The sequence below is a fragment of the Anomalospiza imberbis genome, chromosome 5 (assembly GCF_031753505.1).
Source record: "Anomalospiza imberbis isolate Cuckoo-Finch-1a 21T00152 chromosome 5, ASM3175350v1, whole genome shotgun sequence".
Lineage (NCBI taxonomy): Eukaryota > Metazoa > Chordata > Aves > Passeriformes > Viduidae > Anomalospiza > Anomalospiza imberbis.
Window position 1 is genome coordinate 72,190,875 of NC_089685.1, and position 22,101 is coordinate 72,212,975.

The 22,101-nt window shown below is 41.9% G+C and overlaps 1 protein-coding gene across 11 annotated transcripts in view; it reads right to left on the reverse strand.

Moving 5' to 3' along the window:
- CALD1 (caldesmon 1) overlaps positions 1 to 22,101 on the reverse strand; it is a 311,531-nt gene that overhangs the window by 214,336 nt on the left and 75,094 nt on the right. The window contains exon 1 of one of the 11 annotated variants that reach the window (XM_068191950.1): positions 8,107 to 8,345. The exons of the other annotated variants lie outside the window; for them this stretch is intronic. Coding sequence (XP_068048051.1) covers positions 8,107 to 8,153 — 47 coding nt within the window. The 5' untranslated portion in view covers positions 8,154 to 8,345. Of the gene's footprint in view, positions 1 to 8,106; positions 8,346 to 22,101 lie in introns of those variants that run through there. 11 annotated transcript variants of the gene reach the window in all.

The window sequence follows — 22,101 nt, forward strand, 5'->3', positions numbered from 1 at the left end:
GCTTGGCACAAGAAAGAATTAGGACAAGCATAAGAGAATTTAAATTCCTACTCACACAGAGTGCGATCCAACCTGTCACCACATTTCAACTGAGATTACTGAGTCAACAAGAATAGGGTCATTATCTATCTGAAGAAGATAACCCTTAGCAGCTACAAGGTAACAAAAAGGTCTAGGCATCAGCAAAACTCTAAATCGGAAAAGTAAGTTGAGACTGCTCTTAATTCAAGCTAACATGCTGAGAGTTATGTTGCTAAACACAGGGTTTCGAAGACTTCATTTGGCTCCTCACACGTTCCTGTGTGAGATGCTTAAACTCTCTTGTGTTCCAGATCCCATCTGACTAACATTCAAAAAAGTTCAGTGAAAAAAATCATGGATCTCTGGAACTTCAGGATCCAGAGGCCAGCACAACAGGTACTACCTACACCAAACACAGGTGTAACTCAACCCAAACACTTGCAGTCCTCTGCCAATGAGGTGCTCTTGGATGTACTTAGAGGTGCTTCTGCGAGCTCAAGATGAGCAAGAGACAGACTGCCAGTGTTGGTGCATAGCTATAATCACATACAAACAGGTTTTCTGGACATTTGACCAAAGTTTGCTCAAAATACCACCACCCAAAATTGCTCAGGGGCAATAAACATAGGGCTGGGTGGGAGACACTGTCTCCTACCTCAGCACTTCACAGGGTGTTGGGTGAGTTTGAAAGACAGAGCAGAATCCAGGAATTCAGGTAAGTAATTAACCCCATGGCTTTCCCAAAATGCCAAAGGACCAAATTCAGAGCTCTCAAACATGCGCAAGAAAGGAATATTTGTTCTCAGCTGAATGGGCTGCAAATTATCACTAACACACATGCAGTCAGTGGGAAGATTTCACAGCCATATAGATAAGGACTATGGGAACACCAAGATAGCTCTGCTACAGCATTAAGAGAGTTTTGTAAGCTTGGTAAGCCTCGAGTAAAAGCTGCATTTTTAGAGAACAACAAAACTGCTGTGCTACAGCCTTTATGGCAAATTTAACAGAGGAGCAAGGAGAAAATTGGTTCACAAACTTCAATTTTCTAACTAAAGTAAAAATATAGATGGTTTTGGAAACAGATGTGGCCTCTGCTAATTAGGCTTTTGGGCTTTTTGCAATCCTGAGAAAGAAAACTGCTGACATGATGTGTCTGACCACTCCTGTTCCAGGAGGAGGGAGATGACTAAGGCCAAGATGCACAACACCATCTTACACACCCAGAGCACATGCCAGTGATTTTCCTCTTGCAGGACAAACAGAATCCTAAAAAAAAAAAAAAACTCAGGCTTCACAGAGGAAAGATGAGTGTTGCACAGAATACACACTCTAACTTAAAAGTGGGATTCTTCTTTTATGGACATCAGTGTGCAAGAGAATACAGGAAGGTCAGAACACATTTCATTTGGGCTTTGCAAAATGATCAAATAAAACACTATCAAGAGATGACTGAAAAGGAAAAATAAAAAAAGAGGGGAAAGGAAACACATGACAATGGAGAATGTCCCTGTAGCTCATGGAAGCTGGAATGCCAGGAACAACCTGAAAATGACCCAAGAGACTGCAAAGGTTCCACCATGGACATGTCAGTGTGTGACGATGGTAGCACACATCATTTGTGGGTGCTGAAGCCCATAGTGCGTTGAGCTTGTGAGGTTCACCCATCCCATGATCCTCTTGCTGAGTCACAAACTCCACTAAATCAGGTATAACAAAAGAAGTACAAACAAACAAGCAAAAACAAACCCAAAACAAAACAACCCAAAAAGCCCCCAGACAACAAAAACCTGTAGTAAGGAACAAGCCAGGACAGCAACAGTTGTGATGCTAGAAGGTACTTCTGTAATTACATCACAGCAACTTCAGTGCTGAACGAATTGCAGATGGAATCTGGCAAGCCAAAAACCTCCTGTTCAGAAACATGTAATATATTTTTATGCTGAAAAAGGCCTGTGGGCAATTTGGCTTCAGCAAACCAAACAGAAGCCAGAATTTTACATCCTGTGCTGTCAAGTGCATTGGTCTCAAGGACACACCTCTAGGACAGGCCTCTGCATTTCCAGAAGTATCGTGGGAAGAAAAACAAATGCACATGGATGGCTTCTCCAGGGACTGTTTTCTCAATTTTTTTAAATGCATAGCACACCATTTAGACATATTTCTCATTATTGAGACATATTTCTCAATAATGTTCAGTCTGAAACCAGAATAATCTTTTATTTTTTTGTTCTGTAATATAACAACCTTTGCCTCGAGGACCTACAGCAGTACCAGATCGTGCTAAAGAGAGGTATAAGGTAAATTGAAAGTGATCTGAAAAAGATTCAGAGTTCAGAATGAAACTTCTTGCAGAGAGTTAATCCTTTCTAGTTGGTAGGCCAGGCTCTGCTGGAGTCAGCCTTGCCCATGAGAAACTGAATATTTCTCACTGTTGCTTAGTCAAGGTATATGGAAAAGCGGTGGATGGAAATTAAAAAAGAAGACAAAGTTAGCCAACTCCCTGATCTTCAAGAGAAATGCTGGCTGAGGAAGGGTCTGAACAAACAGGCATGTTGCAAAAAAACCCCAATCCCTACCAATCCCTCCAAAAAAGAGTTGTTTATTAAGCTTTTGGGGGTAGCCCACACCTAATGGTGCATCTGTATATTTTGCTTAATGTGAACTGGTACATCCAACCCCTGCAACTAAAGCTGATTAGGTTCCTTTTCTGCTTTATGATAATATGATGATAATCCATTTGTCTTTCACATCCTTTCCATACAGTAAGCTAACTTCAATTATGACAGGATATGTACTCTAGGATTACTATGGTGGGGAGCAGAGGAAAAAAACTGTTTCACAAGTGATGCCAGCAAATGTGCAGTATTCAGGAGAAAATAAGCAAGAGAGTGACAGAGAAAACTGGATATTAGTGACTAAGTTAACCCTTATTCCTCTTACAATCAAAGAAACACACCAGAGCACCAGCTGGAAAGGGGGCAGCCACTTTGCATCAGTTTCAGTCTCCTGACGCAGCACAAAGTGAATTTAGGCAGAGCCAATACTTGGCTTAGTATTCTTTTACCAAGAGATAAACAGAGACTGAGGAACAAAAAACCCAAAACACCAGCTTCTGCCCTCATTTGAAACTTTGTTCACCATAACTCAGCTTAAAAGTCAAGGAACTACATTGACTTCAGATGTGAAGCCTGTACTTAAGCGGCTCATCTCTGGAATTCAATATGTGCATCCAAAGCAATTGGAAGGAAAAAACAGATGAGCAATCAACTAAACCTTGTAGCTAGTACTTTGCTTCAATAGTAGGTTTTGAAGAAGAGAGAAATTGTATCGAAATACCTTGGACTACAGTGTGATTTTTCTGACAGCTTCACAAACTGCTTAAATGCTTTAGAGGTAAAAAACCCCACATGGAAAGCTGTTTTCCAATGTGCTCGCTGTTCCCCAAAAAGGTGATTACAGTATTGCACTGCTGGACTCGCAAAAATGTCTCATTACCACATCCAGTTTGAGTGTCAGAGTGAGATTTCACAGCAACAGCTGGACACTTGTGAAAAAGAGAAGGAAGAGGGGAGGGGAAGGCAAAAGGAGGAGTGGGGGAAGCCCTCCCTGTCTGCTCTGCAAAGGATTTGAACTGCAGAAAAAAGGAACCGTGTCAGCAAACGCCAAACCAATGCGATACCTGCCAAACCGCACCTTATCCTTCTCAATCAGCAAAAAAAAATTATTCACTGCCTGATTTCTCTTACCTCACCAATAAAGGGCTGTTTTTTTCCCTTATTAGGACACTCTCCATGCTGTAAAATTCCAGCTCTAATAAGTGCCTTTAACAATATGTGCTGCACATCAGCACAAAAAGTAAGCAGCTAATAAAAGTAAAGCACAGAAGGAGAATAAAAGGGCTGAGTCCTAAATTAGAAAGGACAACATGAGCTTAGCTTGGGCTCCAAAATTTGATCACAGATTTTATGAAATGGAGAATTAAAATTGGAATGGATAAATGTATGAAGGCTAACATTATATAGCCTTTATAACATTACACAGATATATAATTACAAATTTGGCTCTGCAGCCACTTATACATGCAAGCTGCCTTACTGAACTCAAGGAGACTTTTTCACCACATTTAAGATCTTACACATCCCAAAATATAAATCAAATAGTCAGTACATGAAAATAGTGCAAGAAAGAGTTTTTCAAATGTTTTAGGGTTTTTTTACAAAGTAAAACGTGGATAGAGTGAAAAGTTACAGTAAGATGAGCCTCTGTGTTTCAATTAATTTCAATGACTGGTGGAAGTGTTTTTCTTGGTTGCATTTTTAAGCATTGGATTTAATATACTGGACATAATTGACTTTATCTGCTTTATATGGAAATATATACACATATATGAACCGAAAAGCAAAGAGGGCCTAAAGTAATCACCAGAGAATTTCCCTGAGTTTTTCCTGTTTTACTCTGAACTGGGAACAGGGTGGATGGGGAGTGCAGGTTGGGCAGGAAAGGGGAAGGCAGGGCTATGAAGAAGCAGGATAAAGCTCTACCACCCCCATCAATCACTGGTTGAACACCTATGCCAACAGTGTGGCTGTGGGGGAGCTATCTGGATTTAAGATCTGCACTAACAATGAATTTTCTAGTTTTGCTGAAGCAGAAGCAAAAACCCTTGTCAGAGTGAAGTGATATGGAAAATGTTCAGGGCTGGTTTTTTTTTTTTCTTTTTCTTTTAATTCAGCCTGGAACAAGAAAGCAAATCTTTCACGTAAGTTTTTTTTCTTTTTACTTTTCTCTTTGAAATGCAGGTCAATTGGAATCAAAAGATTTTAAGAAAACGGAATTTTTTATTTACAAAAGCAGCAAACGTGCAACTCAGTAATTTCTTACGTAGAAAATATAGAAAAATTCATTAAAAAGAAAAGTATTTCCTATTCTTTTAATTTAGAGAAAGGCAATTTCAGAAACCTGACATGAACTCATAACCAGCTCTGCTCTGAACCATTCTGAAAGAGTTCTGGCCAAAACTCTCCCATATTTTCTAGGTTTTACTAAATTTACCTTTCATCAGAAGCAGTTCTCACAGCTCATTTCAGGCATTTGGATTCACAGCAAGTTCCTGGCTTGAACCAAGACTTGCTCAGGGTAGAGAATTCAGCTCAGAATTTTCATGAAACTCTCCCAAGTCACTTGTTCTCTGACAAAACTTTAGATGTTTGATGCTCACAGTCTTATGACTGAGGTGGATGCTCCAAACTCCACTCCAGCTTTGTGCTCCTGAAAGCCAAGGCTTTTCTTATGCTGAAAACAACATCTTTCACTGAGGCAAGAAGGCTGCAAAATCTCAGACATTTCCCCATAGACCTGTCCCTTCTCTGCCACGCAAACTCCCACTCAAAAACGTTTCAGTTCTTCGTGTAGACTTGTTACTTTTGGGGAAGAGCCACTTTCAGAAATTGAGACTGGGATTCTTTGCTTCCAAAACAGTAAAATAACCTCACTACAGGCAAACATCTTCATATGTCTTGTCTGTAGTTACATTATGTCCTTCTTGTATTACCTCAGCAATGTAAAAAGGCTTTTACAAATTAAAGATTCAGGACTTTGCCCACTGGGGAACAGGAATGAAGAGCATGGGCAAAAAGAGAAGATCAGAAGAAGGGGAGAGCTTCAAGTGAAAATTACTAGCATCAATTTTTGGAGCAGAATTAACCAGATAACACAGTGCCACCAACACCACTGCTATCTGTGGAGGAGTCCTCTTAAACCCCTCTCTTCTCCTAAAAAATTAGCTGATATCAGTCTTGAACATCCAACCAAGATACAGGAAAGATAACCTATCATACAAAGAAAATGCTGAAAAAAACCGAGCCTTCAACAACCAAACTGAAGTTTGAAGTTTGGTATAATGATAACTGAAGTTATCATTTGCTGGAAGAAAATATTCTACCTGTTGGCAAAGAGAACTTCTGCTTTCCCTCAGAACTTGCACAGTAAACACTTTAGTGTCCAACACAGCGAGCCAAGCCAATCCCTATACTTTTATTAAACAGACTACATATTTTCAGGCCAACCGGAATTTCTTGGCTCCACTAAGAGCTTCTGCTTTTAATTTCTAGTGTATCAAATGCTAACAGGATTATATTCAGCTATTTAGCAATTACAAAATTTTCTACAAATACCACAAGTCCACTGAAAGCATAGAAAATAGCTTTAAACCATGCAGATGAAATGATCATATAAAGGGGCCATTAGAGGACATTTGCAAGAAGTTAACAATCACATTGTACCTCATTCAAAATAATGCAATAACAGCCTCCTCCTTTCCCCTGGAGAGTCTCCAGAGAGTGAACTTATAAGGACTTTAATACTCCTTTTCTTTTCCGCTGCAATCTCCTGAGAAGCCACGAGCGCTTGGAATGATTACGTTATGCCTCAGCCTGGGAAGGGCACTATTTCATCATGTATTTGTCTGAGCAATGCTTTGAAGAAGCTTTTGTGGGTAATGCTAAAGGTGTCTTCCCTCTTTTGGCCTGAGGTCATGGAGATGTTTGTTAAAAGGGAAGAAATCAGTTTCCAAGTTCTGGCCACACATTTGATTTCTCTCAGAGTCCTTGCCAAAGAGAACTTTGCTTTTCTTCCCCAAGCATGCTACTGTGAGTCTTGACAAAAGAAACTCATGTCTGGTTTTCAAGGTGTGTCTGCTTTTGTTAGAAGCTGTTACAGGACCCAGGACTGTCAAGATACAGGAAAACAACACTGCAGTAGCTACCCATACTTCAAGAGAAAAGGATTGTGTTCACTAAGGCGTAACTTCACTGATTTTAGTGAACTCACTTCACACTCAAGCTAAGGCTGTGCTCCCAGCTTTTACTCCCCCAACACATCAGATATGCCAAGTATAAAGGCACTGCTGGCTCCCTCTCCTGCCCAAAAGGGACTGGAAGAGAAGATCTCCCAGCAAGGATAGCCAATGGCCCCCAGTGTTATAAACAAAACAGCCAGACCCTGACACCTCACTAAACCAGCTCCAGCACAGACTAGAAGGGATCTCAAGGTCACCTCAGAGGTCCAGCCTGCACTCAGGGCCAGCTCACCACATCAGGTATCACAAGTCAATGTTTTCATCACTTACATGATCACTAAAGTGCCCAAATCTCACCTGCTTTGCCCCTTCCCCTCCCTTGCTTTCCCCTTGCATTGAGTACAGAGAAACTGGTGCTCCCCCACGGCTGCTCCCTGTTCCCACACAGAAGTATGGCTACTGTGGCTTGTGGCTGTATTTCGCCACAGAACAACACACAAAAAAGTGTCATCTAACATGCTCTTAGTTAAATTATTATTTTTTACCCAGTTTCTGAAATCACAGTGAAGGATTTCAGAATCCTAGAAGGGACTTCTTGGAGGGGCTGAGTTTTGGAAATCCTTGAGCTCCCTCTCCCTCCAAGAGCACAGGATTTCATGCTGGAAACCCTAAAAAGCAGGCATAGAAATCCCAGTTGCTCTTCAAGACCTCTCCCAAGCTTTAAACCAAACCCTTATATAAATCACAGCAACTGAGAAACAGAGCAGTGTCCTGTATCCTACCCATCTGCTCATAAAGCAGACCAACAAAACAATACAGGACAGGAATAAAGCAGATTACATTCCTGGCAATATTACACAGGCTAATTGAGTTTCTCCTCTTGTCTTGCCTTCCACATTCAGGGATGAATGTGCCATGAGGACTTTATTTACTCAGTGAATTAAGCAATCTGAGTTATGTGAAAGCTTTCACACCAACTATGAAATTTCGGCAAACTTCCCACCAACAGAACTCCAATTAGCAGCCAGTTCTCCCAACATATCCTTCTACCACGGAACAATTTGAATTCTGCAATCCAGGTAAGAGAAATGCATGAATAGAAAGATTTTAGACAACAGAACACAATATAGCAGAAAAAGAAGCAAAAGAACCCAATCTATTGCTTATTTCCCAGTTCAACCAGCTTCCCAGCTGTTCTGTTGCCCTTGCCATTCCCATCATCCCAGCACCTCCTACACAGCACCAAAAGGCTAAATCCATACAAATATATTAAACTGGCAACTCACTTGGAAAGGCTTGACAAGTTCTGCCTGCAGTATGATCTGCTGATCATGTCTGCAGCGGATGAGTCTGTGCAAACTGCTGGCAGCTCCAGGGAGCAAATGGACGGATGATCGGGGCGTGGAATGAGATAATAAAAATGCCATTATCCTTTCAGGCATGCGAGACTCATTGGATGCTCTTTCCACCCCACAGGTTAACCATTTGGTTGGTGCTGTAGCTCCTGGAATGACACTCGGTTTTTGCCTGTTGTCAAGCTCATTATCTATCTTGTATCCCCCTCCCCTCTGCTCTGTGATTTTATGATTTTTTTTTTTTTTTACTGTATTCTCTCTAATAGATCCTTCTCATCATTGGTGAGCCCCCAGTTTCAGGAATTGTTGCAGATTCCTCAGCTCCCTGCTGCCTGAAAAACTCTTGCTTCCCATTCAGCTTTCACAAGAAGGGATTCTGTTCAGGCAGCTGGTCTGAGCAGCCTCAGCACTGCACAGAGGTGCCTTTGCAAGTACTTGCTCACAGGAAAGTCATATTCCAGCCTGCTGAGAGATGAGAGGACCCAGATATAAAATAATGGTCCAGGGAACAGTCCTCCCTTTTGAGAGTAAATCACTGCCTAAGCATTTTGCAGACACTTGCATCCCATCTAACTTGTGAAGGGTCAGGCTGGATCAGACAGCTCAAGACTGAGGGTGATTTCTGAACACAAACAAATCCAGGGAGGTGGGGACTGCAAGCTCAGCTGCAGTCAAGGTAAAACCATCTTTTGTTTAACAACAGCATTAAAACCACTGCTGGAGCTGAACCCAGCGTAACAGACTGTCCTCAGTGTTCTTCCATGTAATCCAGTGAGCAGAGCAGGAAATAGAAATGCAAACAGTGATTTAAATGGAGGCACCATCAGTTACCAGTTTCATATGCTTGGCTCTCATACCCCTTCCCCTCAAAGCCCAAAAATGTGAGCAAACTGACACCACTTACTGTGCAGTCCTGCAGCTATTCCACCCCAGGCTGTGATCTTGTTTCCCCTCATAAATTACAAGAGGGGGTGTGGATGGATCAGGACCCCAAAGGGAAATCTCTCCCGTGAGCTCTCCTGTCTGTGGGGAGGAATATGTGGGCTCAGCAGGTGGCACTCTTACCTTGGAGTGAGCACCCTGGCCACACTTGCACAGAGCCATGGACAATGCTGCACGGCCAGGGAAGCATCAACCCCGACTCTTTTCTCCTCAGAGCTTTCAAGAATCCAATGGCTGCACTTTGCTCAGGACACTGATATTAATTTATGCTCTGCTCAAGTCCCATAGGCAATAACTGGATCTTTTTTCCTCCCAAAAACACTCTCCGCACTTTTGATGAGATAGATTTTTTGTGAAAAGGTAACAATACAGCTTTATGGATAGTGGAACGATTCCCCTGTACAAGGGCTTTTTTACACACACACAGAAACAGGTCTGCAGTAGCCCACAAAGTTGCTATTTCTTCATGCACACCTTCTGTAGACCCAGCCCTTTGTTCTAAAGTACACTAAACCACCCATCCTTTGGTGTATAAAATACACTGGAAAAACATATACTGGAAAGGCCAATAGTGCTGATTGCCAGGGGAGGAAAATATGAATTCCACTTCTGTGATTGCAGAGAGATCTGCAAATGAGATGAGGGTGCAGCAGGCAGGCCATTGCTACTTTTTTATTTTTACCTTGCCCTTAAAGGAAGGTGAACATGTAAGGCAGTGTGAACACACAGGGTCCTTAAAAATACTGGTGAGAAGGCGGGCATAATTACTCTTCCTGGAAATGGCATTTCTACTGCTGAGGAATTACAGAAGCAGAATTCTTCCCTCTGGAAGAGCATTAGTTAAACAGAGATTGTATCACTGTTCTTCCAAAGTACACATTTTAATCAGATGCCAGATGTAAAAGTTGATGTTCATGAAATTCTAAATTGGGTTCCAAGGCAGCCCTACAGATTTCTAATAAAGGTCTCTATTTACTACTGTGTTACAGAATCTTTTTGTTCCAGTTGGTTGTTCTACACTTTTTTCAATCCATCCTGGAATAAATTAGATTATTGCAGAGCTCACCATCAAAACTGTTTCCATTCAGGATAAAAATAAAAAGCAAATTGACTACCCTCTAAAACACTGCACTCTACATCTTCAAAGAACAGTTCCGGAATTTTAGAAAATCTGCCTGTACCGTCATGCATGGCTCTATTTGTTGACCATTACAAAAAAGGGGGAGCCTCTTCCACTTGTAGTAGACTCCAGAACCATAAAAATATTCCTCTTTGGTTATTCACAAGAATCACAGTTTTTCTTTCTTCCCTTTTCCAAATATTGCTTTGAATTACAAAATTCCGGAAGATAACTTGAGTCCAGATGAAACACAATGCTTCACATGGTCAGCCCATTTTTAATTTCGAGACTTTAGCAACAAATTTCATCTACAGCACTACTGAGAATTAGATTTCATTTGCCTATAGATTCAGCAATGAACAATGCTGGTCATGCAAGACCATCCTCAAGGCATGTGCCATCTTTGCCTGCAAATGAGGAACTGGATATAAAACAGGTGGGCAAATCCCACTTGCAAACAGTATCAGCATGTGTCTGTGGTATCTGTGCCAGGCATCCCTGTCAACAACTGCTCAACATGCTTTGCACGTTGGCATCCCACAAATTAATTTTTAATTTGACAGCACCAGTGTTGTTATTATTCTTTCTTCCATCCAGAAATTGCTCCAAGCATGATTTGTCACACTTGCAAAGCTCAACCAGGCAGCTCTGGACACTCAGATCCACTGCACCAGGTGAGGACACAGGGCCAAGTGGAGCTGGGATGTCCCACAGGAGCGGCTGGGTGGCTGTCCTGGGGAGTGCCCAGCAGGTCTCATCCCAGCTGCCCTGGGTGCTGTGCCCATCATGTAAAGCCATAAGGTCCATCCAGCCGAGGAACATCTCTGTTTTAACGAGAGCTACGGGGCCATTTGATCATCCTGTTTGCAGCACACAGGAGGGCTCAGCCAAGCCAGCCCCTGCCATGCCCAGCATTCCCATTGTTGAGGGCAACTAGGCTGGAAGGGGCTGGGAACACAAACCCTGTGAGGAACGGCTGAGGGAGCTGGGGATGCTCAGCCTGGAGAAAAGGAGACTCAGGGTGACCTTATCACTCTATAGCTCCCCGAAAGGTGGCTGTGCTCAGGTGGGGTCGGTCTCTGTCTCCAGGCAGCACTGACAGAACCAGAGGACACAGTCTCAAGCTGTGCCAAGGGAAATATAGGTTGGATATTAGGAAAAAGTTTTTCACAGAAAGAGCGATAAAGTACTGGAATGGCTGCCCGGGGAGGTGGTGGAGTCACCATCCCTGGGTGTGTTCAAAACAAGACTGGATGTGGCACTGGGTCTAGCTGAGGTGGTGTTAGGGCATGGGTTGGACTCAATGATCTTAAGGGTCTCTTCCAACCTGGTGATTCTGTGAATTCAGCTGGGTGTGGATCCAGCAGCTCCCTAAGCTTACAGCAGTGCAGAACTGGCTCCCCTGAAAGAAACTGAAACACAGTGTGCCATGCTTGCAACCCCTTGGAAAGGAAGTGGGAGCAGGATCTGAAGCAGCTATAGATCCTTGCACTTTATAATCCCTTTAATATTTGGAAGCCAAATGTTTGTTGTTTACTTCAGCAAGTTAACCAAGAGGGATACTTTCAGTACGCTGTGGCCCTGAGGTGAAGATCTTGCATATGGAGCAGGAAGAGGCAAATCACCTCCCAATAATCTCAAAAATTCACACGGGCATCTAAAGCACAAAAAAGTGATGGGGCAGGAGATGTGTCTCAACCTGCATTCCTTGTACGTCCTGATGCTTCAGAGATCTAGGACACCAAAACCCTTAAGGAAGGCCCTAGAAAGAGAAAAAAACTAGAGCAAAAAAATGCTAACTACACTGGAGCACTTGTGAGGTGTCATTCATGCCAATGAACTCAAGGCAAGTGGCTCCAGGGGAGTGCAAGGTCATCTATAGCAGCAACAAAAGGAACTACAGGGCCTTTCCTATGTTCTGAACATTAAAAGCAGTAAAATGAGGAGGAGGAAGGAGACACGAGAGCTTTCCAAAAAGGAAATTATTACTGGGAGGTTCCAACATCTACTCATACTAACAATAAGAATGTCCAGAGGTCATCCAGAGAGCCACTTAATATTTTGTTTGTTATTTTTACTTTAACCATTCCTGAAGACAAGCCAGAGTTTTCAGTGAGCTGATCAAAAAAGCCTGTGAATCTTTTTTCCTTTTGAAATGACAGTGAATTTACAACCTGACAGAAGCATATGCACTGTCCAGACCATTACTTTCCAAATGTAGCTTATTCCCTTCTGTACCTATTTGTCAACAGGGAATTTGCTGTGGTGCTCACTGCTCTTGTCCTGTTATTCAAACACCTTCATGTTTCTTCAGCTGTTTTGTCCATGCTGAGGCAATTTTAAAACAGGCAACTTAACAGAAATGTACCTGATTGCTTTCAGAGACAATAAATAGCTCTCCCTGCACTGCCCCTTCTCTGTGCCACAAGTCTGAAATCATCAGGCAGACTTGTAGAGACGTTTGCAGAGCTACTGGCATTTTGCAAGAGAACAAATGTTTTTTTATGAAAATCCATTCTAATGACATTAACATCTGCTCCTTATTTGAAGAATATTTTTAACTGTTCCCTCCCTGGGAAAATGAAAGATGCCACAGTCTCTTTCATGTTCTCACGGAGTAGACAAACTCTGCTGGTTTTTTTAAGGTCTGTTCTGAAACGCCCCAATAGAGTTCACTGCAGGGAACTCAGTGGATGCATCTCACAGGGCAAAAAGCATCTGTGTTCACCAGCCTAGGAGATTTCATTCTAGGACACTGGCATGTGAGCAGGGAATTTATTTCACAGATGAACAACACTTTCTGCATTAAATCACATGCTGAAGGTAAAGTCTGGCAGCTCATACATAAGCTCTTGGAGCATATCTCTTGAGCACTTAAAAAAACAAGACTATGTACTTAGTCATCAAATAATGCTGAGCTGTCTCTTACTATGTAATTTTTTTTCCAAGTCAAGCTGTAAATATCTCAAGTAACAGAGACTCTGCCATTTCCCAGTCGTAAGTTTTCCAAGCTCTTTCAGGATTCAAGACTAAGAATCCATCCTACAGCTATGATTTCTATTCTTCCCTTCATTCTTTAACCCACAGTTATAACTACCCAGGTGCCCATAAAGAGCAGCAGTGTCAAAACATTTAACGTGTTCAATGAAACCTGTGAGTACCCAGCTATGTATGTGGGTTTATGTATTAAAATACATACTCAGATTGAAATATGTAGGTTTGGGCATCTGCATGTGCAAATCATGGAGCCACACACAAGCAGAATTTGCATGTTCACACTGACTCATTACCAGGGAGCAAATGCCTTACCAGAAGATAGAACTATTTGCATAGACAAGTTCTGCAGGATTGGGAGCACAAGCTTTATACATTAGAATGCAAGAGCCTGCAGACCAAAATTATAAACACTTCCAAAACAAGTGGCTCCAGATAAGACCCATGTAGAGTCCACGCAGCATTCAATCCTATCTGATGCTTGCTTTGCTGAGACAGGATGGACTTGGATAGTACAGGCAGGAGTCTGTTCCTCAACAGGGAAGAGAATTTACTTTTCTCTGAATGTACTCAGCTTTTGAGGTAATAATGTCCTGCTTTTCACATGGAAAAGTTACTGACTGCATGTATGGCTGTAACAATAAACAAAACAAACTGCAAGACAAGTGTTAAAATCATATCCCAAGAAGAATTATCACTGTAAATTGAAACTTGAATAGAAAAAACTATTTGTTGCTGTTTACATTCTCTTATCAGTCACTTATGGGGAAATGCACAATCCAGAAATAAAGCAGCATAATATTACCTGGGTGTGAGAGACCATTTCCACCAAAGCACAGCTTTTGTTTTATGTCATGTTTTCACTGCTTGCAAATAAACATGGAGATCCAAACAATAGTCTCCATATAACCACCAGGATACAGATACTCTCTGGACAACTGGAATGGAAGAAGTGTAAGAGGGAAGCAATCACAAAGGTTTTATCACTTCTCCCTGTGCCCTGGCACTGCCACAAGTGAGGGACAGACTCTGGTGCCCTCCTGCTCTGAGCAGGAGCCCATTTCTCGCAGCCACCACCAGCAGCAGGTGCAGTGGCCACTGTCTCCCCACTCAATTCCACACCAGTTCTTTTGTGTTTTATGCCTTTCAGGGACACATGGTAATTCTCACAGCAACAAAAAGCAATCTATTATTTTGGCTTTCAAACTCCAAAATTTGCTGTCTCTCATTTATACCTGAATTATAATGGCTATTAATAAATTTCTGCTGTATCAGTGTGAAGGATAACACTCAGAGCCCAGACTTGTAGGACTTCTGCCCACAGCCATGTAGGGTAATACTTTCAGAACCCACAAAACAGAAAGCTGCATAAAGCTGCCAATAATGTAGATCTAAGTTCTCTTTGCCCCAGCTGTTTCTGGCAAAAGGTAATTTCAACAACAGGTTTTATATGAGATTATTGTTATTTTCAAAATAATAGAGGCGTGCTGCAAAGATAACTATTCACTTCAAGCTTAGCCACAAAAGCCAGAAGGAGCCACAATGTGGTAGGTGTGATACACACACAGATGATAGATGCATATCCAGGCAAAACAGGTTCTGCCTTGATTTTACTGCTGAGAGGGCACGGGTGGAGGCCTCAGCTGCAGCTCCTTAACAGACAGATCAGTAAACAACAGCAAACTCAGAGTGTGAAATGTTGGATCTGTTCACCCCTGTGTGCCACCACATACCAGCAAGAGCATCCAGTGTCTTGCTCCAGTCTGAAGCCAGGCTCTGAGTCCAGATCCTTCACTGCTGGGAGAGTTTCATGTGTGCACACAGCTCTGGGAGGAGAAGAGCATTTCCTGCTGGGCCAAGTTATGGAGACGTTCCTGTACCTAGAGCTCCTGTCTTATGATACTCTGAATTTTATTGGTGAGCAACATACAAGCCCCAGTCAGAATCTCACTTCAGAAACAACCTCATAAACTCAGCTAGCAAAAGCCATCCAAACTCCAGAAACAACCTCATAAACTCAGCTAGCAAAAGCCATCCAAACTCTACCAAAGGCACCAACTGTTCAACAGTTTATGCCACCTGAACAGCTCAGAGGTATTAAAAATGCAAACTTGACCACAAACACTCAGTTTGGATCTTTGTTATCCCTGAACTGAAACTGGATCCTCAGAGCAGGCCCCCTGCTTCATGCAGGTTAATGTTCAGTTATGCCCCTGTCTGACTGGACCGGTCATTTTTAATATCTGGTACTGGCCCTTAGGTGTTTTAGAAGCAGCTTTATTTCACTAGCTGCACCGGGATTACCAGCTAACCCGATGCTCCCAGGAACTTTTGGAGAGCAAACAGTGTCAGTTTATTTAATAACTTTCAAAGTGAAACTAAAATCTTGTCCAAATCATGTCTCTTCTGATTTAATTAAAAGGCACCACACATACTGCACTGCTCTGTTAATCATTAACAATGTTAATTCAAGACAGAAGATGAATCTTTTCTTTTCTTTCCTACAAAAGCCTCCAGCCAGCAGAAAACTTAAAAAAAAACCATTCCAAAAAAAGACCAGTACAGTATGATTTTTGTTAGAATGGTCAACACTTCAGTATGCTTTTTCCCTTTCTTCTGTATTTCTGATTACTACAGGAATGCATGTTAAAAGACAGGGGTTGGGTTTTTTTCTCTTGCTTGGCAAAATACCTTTCCTAAATTTTCTAAATATTGCCTGGTATTTGCGTCAATATGACAGTCATTGGGTTTGACAGGAATCAGATTGCTAAGCCCACACAAAAATGCTTTGGAAATTAGGAGCCAGTTATACATTCAATTTCATTCAAATCCACTTTAGCAAACTGGCAGAGGGTGGATCTGAAGTGTCTCTGTTACTCCTTCACTTCCACGGTTCACAACAGAGGTTTCTTCGGCACGTTAATCTCCACACTGACTTTGAGCCTCCCGGCTCCTGCTGTCTGATAAATCTCCTTAGCACTCCTATCCCAGCCCATTTTCAGTTTCCAAGATGAGCTAGCAACACATCAAACTTACTCTTCCTGTGCAGCAAGCCTTGCCAGCTTCTTCCAGGGAGGAACCAAACAGGGCAATAAACGGTGTTACAAGTGCATCACTCCCTGGACTGCTCAAGAAACAGGATACATCTAACACATACTTTTCCAGCAATTCTCCTTTCTTGAAGGAGACCAAAACAAAACCACACACAAAACCAAGGTTTCTTTACTTTCTTCTCATCTTAGGGAAATCTAAACATGAAATCTTCCAGTCTCATCTGTACAATCTAATGGGATTTCCCTCTCGAAAGCAACAAAGGCTGAACACTTGCACAAGCCCTGTCACACCAGATCAGGAGGGTGCTCCATCAAGGCTGGATTCTTGCCTCCAGCCATGGCTCATGCCTAACAATTTAGAGGAAAGTAGTGGGAAAAGGAAAAAATGCAAACGCCACTGCACCTGGCTGTGGAGCAGAGGTCTTCCCGCACAGCAGAATTCCTCTCTGCCCCTGGCAGGCAGCTCAGGCCTTGCAGGCTTTCAAAAGAAGAAAAGAGTGATTTGTTGCATGGTAATAGACATAAAAGGGCACCAAGAAATTAAAACTGAATCACCATAGCACAGGACACAGTCTCAAGCTGCACCAGCGGGGTTTAGGTTGGACACTGGGAGGAATTTCTTCACAGAAAGGTGATTAGACCTTTCTGTGATTAGACCATTAGAAAGGTGATCAGCATGCAGGGAGCTCTTGGAGTCACCATCCCTGGAGGTGTGTAAGAAAAGGCTGGATGTGGCTCTCAGTACCAGGGTCTAGTTCACTGTGGTGTGTGCCCATAGGCTGGACTCAATCTCAGAAGTCTTTTCCAAATTAATTGATTCTGTGATAAATGTCCAGTGATTGCATCACAGCATCAAGGGCATCAAGGGCATAATGATGTGAGGGCTTAAATTATTCCAGTGTAATAAAAGACCCAACTATATTTTCTTCTCTGTTATTTTTCTGCATAGCCAAGTGCTAATCATTATTTCTGCACTGAAGTATCTGGAAGCTGTTGTAAGTTATAAAAACACCATGTGAACAGCTCTAGTTTTAGGCACTCCGTATCTACTTCCTAGCTTCTCCGGGAAAATGGCTCTCTGGCCATCCCTTACACCATCAGGCTAGGACAGGTCTGAGCCAGCTCTCAAGCCCTTGGCTTCTTTCCATCTGCAGTGGCAGATGATAGCAGGAACAGCAGCTGTGAGCGTTCACCTGTGTTTAAGGGAAACTGAAAAATGCTGAATTACTTCCTTCTCACCATCTTGGAAACCCAGTAGCTTGACCACTCTCACAAGGATCAGCGTCCCTGTACATCTCCAAGGTCTCCCATGTCACTGCACAGTGTTCTTGGGGACTGGAGCTGGGTATGAAAACAGACCTTTGCCAAACTTGCACTCGCTTTGTAGGAGTTTCTGGCGTGCTGCAAGAAAGGGTCTGACCCTCAGCTGTTCTTTTGCTCCCCAAAGAACAGGAAAATCCCCTTTGCCACCACTAAACATAAAGGAAATCCTTGTCAGCTCTCACTGGCTGGGATGGGTGTGCATTCTCTGCAATCTGCCACTAACCAATATCCTCCCTTTAAACTCAGTTCCTCATAGAAACTGAAAAAAATGGAGAAACTGACAGTAAGTGGCTTAAGAGAAATGTAGCCTTCCCCAAAACAGCTGACAGACTTGTCTTTAAGGAGATTTAAATAAAATAGCTATCAAAAGTGTCAGTAGCAGTCCAGTATGCAAAAAGAAATATCAGCTACTGGCTACAAAGAAACTACTGGCTACAAAGAAAAATAATTTCCTTTTTCCAATGGCAAACCTCCCCTTCAAGGTCTGCCAAAAGCTGCAGCCTGAATTTTAGAGCTGTAGCTATGCTTTCATGCCCGATGATGTTTTGTGCCCTGAGACATGGCTTCAGAGTGTCACATTTTATGAATAAACCTCATGGGATGGGAAGGATTCCAGGAACTCCTCTTGCAGGGGCTCTTACAGGATTTGGAGGTTCAGGAGAGATTAAAGCATATGCAGTATTACAAACTTCCTCCTAAAATTAGCCATTATAACAGGAACTTACCCTTCCAATCTAAACAACTTACATCCAGAAAGTGAATTTTCTATCATTCCAAAGCACAGGTAACTGAAGACAAATCGGTTCTTAGGGCATCATTTTTGCACCTAGAGAGCTTCGGACATTTCAAGGTTTCCATGGGAATAATTAGAAATACCTCACTAAAATGGCCACTAGACATTTTAGTTCACTAGAGCTCTTCAAAAATATTAAAAACATGTTTAAAATAAACATTTCAGAAAAGTCTGAAAGAAAGAAATCAGAAGCATTTTCAAAAACTTGGCAGGATTTCATGCACTTCTAATACCTGAAAGCAATTTTTTTTTTTTTTTGGGAAAAGGTTGCAGCTTTTTCCTCAGCGTTCATTTTTTTTACACCAAAGCTGCTGTGAAATTCTGTCCTTAAGACTGAGAAAGGATTTCAGAATACAAAGAAAGAAGAAAATTCCCTTCAGCTCCAAATGCCAAGATAGAACCTAAAAGCAGGATGGAAGCATTAAACCACTGGTTTGATTCAAATGTATTTTGGTCTGGCAACAAGTAAGCTAACAACTATTGATGTGATGTCCTGTGATTTAACTTAGCTCTTTTTTAATGTTGGAAATACACAGCTGGGAGAAACACTCGTGGCTGTGTGGGCTTGGAGCAATTGCCAGAGGAGATGCCACCCCTTTGACAGCGGGAAGGGATCAGCAGCAGGTCCTGCCTCTCTGAACACCACCATGGACAAAGACTCCCGCATCACTTGATGCAATTCAAGTTAACATCCACAACACTTAGAAACTTACACAAAAACAGCTGGCCTGGACCAATTCTGAACCCAAATATTAATAGATAGTAGGTATTTTGGGAGTGTAAGAAACTGTACAGAAAAGAAACAAGTGTAGTGTGATCCTTCGCTAGTATTTTATTCCTATCAGCATTATTTAAAATGCATTCTTCTTAAATACAGTCTTTTTCCAAAACCCAACTTTGTCCACACCCTTCCATTTGAATCCCAAACACATTTTTTAAAAGGGTACTTCTTAAAAACACAAAACCTAGGCTATATACCCTCAAATAACCCAATCAAATTATGGGATGTTTTCTTTCTCCATTCTTCCTTAGTAGGAAAAATATGAATAATAATATTCACCTGACAGGAGACTATTTTTATGTTTATATTTTTATAATTTACAAAAACAAAATAGGCACATTTTTTCAACCATTATAACATTTTGTTGTTTTTTTCCTCTAAAATATTCCCTGAAAAAGACTTCTCATCTATGATAAGATATGACATGCTGAATTTCAGGGGGTACAGAAGTCTTTGGAGAAAGTCAAGAGAAATTGATTCAACTGGGAAGATAAGACCCAACCCTTAGCTGTAACTTAGTTACTCCTGGTGCATGAAACAAGGCTTGAGAGGTTAAATATGCTTGTGAGAGGAGCACAGTGCCTCTTTGCCTTTAGAAACTCTACATTTAATTGAAACTGGAGATAAAGAAAATGATCCTTTGCTGAACGATGAGCGGGGTCTGGCTTTAGGCATTTTCTTATCAAGATGGACACGTTGAGAACCCACCCACCAACATACCAGAAACCACAGTTGGCAAATGCTACGAGCAAAGGCATTTCCTGCGCTCTTTCTCGCTGAGGGCCAGATGCTTCACAATCCTTCCTTAAAAGCACAGCTAAAGGAGTGGGAGTTGAGAGCCTTGCCCAGTCTTTCATGGTGTATGGAAGGGCCAGGCAGCACCCCAGCCATACACTCAACATCAAGCAGGCCACAGTTTCTTCCCTGACTCTCAGTTCCCTGTCCTAGTGGGAGACTGGGCCAAAGGACTGCTTTTCCCACCCCATCACCTCATAAGTTACAGTTTAAAATTTAAACCTGCTGAATTAGGTAGTAGTTAATGTGGTCCCCATCCATGTGATGTGCCAAAATACCACAAAGAAAGGAAGAGCAAACATTATTAAACAGAGGTAAACAGCAGCTGAAGCCTAAAGAGAGGGTTGTGGTTTGCTTCAACCTACAGCTTGCTCTACCTACACCACTTACAACAAGTTCCTTTTGGCTTTCTCGCCTCTTATCTTCAATATATAATACAATAATTACTTATGTGAAATTCTCCAGAAGCACTTACTTCACTTGGAAGTGAAACTCTTCCAAAAGTAGGAGTTAGAACCTTGTAAAAAGCTCTCCCCACCAAAAATTACCACAGAGATTTGAAAGCTATAAAAAAGTATTCACTTCCTACCCAAAAGAAAGCAACCACAACAAGCACAGGCTGGTAATTTCAAGCCCACAAATACTTGAATAAAGAAGGGTAGTAGCTTTCATCCACAGGTGAAGAGCGCAAAGCTCAAGTGCCATTTGTATGTGCAGCTCTCAGACAGATCAGAAATAATTGTAGTGTGTCTGGCTAGAGGTACATCAGCTCTTTTCATGCACACACACAAGATCCATGCTTGCAATGATAACCCTAATCATAAAATCCATATTATTTTGTGTCACTGCAGCGCATGTCATTGGACACGACTGTCTACTAAAATCAAGCACAAAGCATAGGAGAAAAACCTCTTACAGGGAGAATATGCCTTCAGCATGCCAAAACCACATTACCAGAGCATCCCTAGTTCTGCAGGCTTGGCCCTGTGTGTTACAGTGCTTTGCTGCTTGATGAACCCAAATGTATGCAGCATGATGGGTTAGAAAAATCCGTGACAAGGGAAAATCACAGTTGCAGACATGGTTCCTCTACCCATTGTCTTCCCACGGCAGTGTAATTTAGAGCACTTCTTTTACACTTACCTCAAAGCAACAGCTTTTTTCCTATTGACTTTCAGATAGATGGGATCAGAAAATAATGCACGTTAAACTGTGGCAGAAAGGTCTAGAAAACAAATGGGGAATGCCTACCAAATTCTTTAACAATACAATTAAACTTCAGGCAAGGAAACTAGGAACTCTGCATGAGAGAAGACTGATTTGTTCCCATCTTCTGAATGCATCTAAATACCAAGATTTTGTCTACATATGTTTACAACCAGGCAGAGGATTCTAAGGGAACTTCCTGAAATGGTCAATCATTTACTTGAGTGTCTTCAGTGTTAGGAATTGTGCCACTGAATCAGGATTAAAGGAGACAGGACCAAGGTCTAAGCACTAAGCATAATCTCTGCTACCTTATGCTGCAGCACTCCACTTGCTTTCTCACAAGAAGCTTAGAGAGGTCATGTAAATTAAGAAAATATCCATTATTTAAAGTGATTTTAAACATTTCTTGATATAAAACCTCCACCTTGCTCTATATATATTACTATATTCCAAAACCTTAAACTCTGTTTTCCACCCTGTGATATCACACTCTTCTAATCAAACTACCCATAATCCCAGTTCTATCACTCAATTTTGGAAGCCTTCTCCACGGCCTCAGGTCAAATGCAGTGTTCTCTTGAGGGTCTGTGCCTCTCAGCACAGGAAGTTTAAAATTCTCAGCATCCAGGGTTCCAACATCTCCCCCAAGAACTTTGTGTGTCCCCAAAAACACACACAAAGACTTTTATTAATTCTGTAACTCCCCTTTATTCCTCCAGATGCAGCAGTTCATCTCAGTCTGTTTTAAGAAGGTGTTATTGATGGTGAGGAGCACCAGTGAAGTCACTCCAGTTTGGTCTATATCCCATACCAATTGATGTCTGATCACCTTGCAGTTAAGAGGTGCTCCAGCCCTTGCCTGTGGGTCTGTTCTAGCCTCTTGATACCAAATGTGCTCCTCTATTTGTCCAGGCAA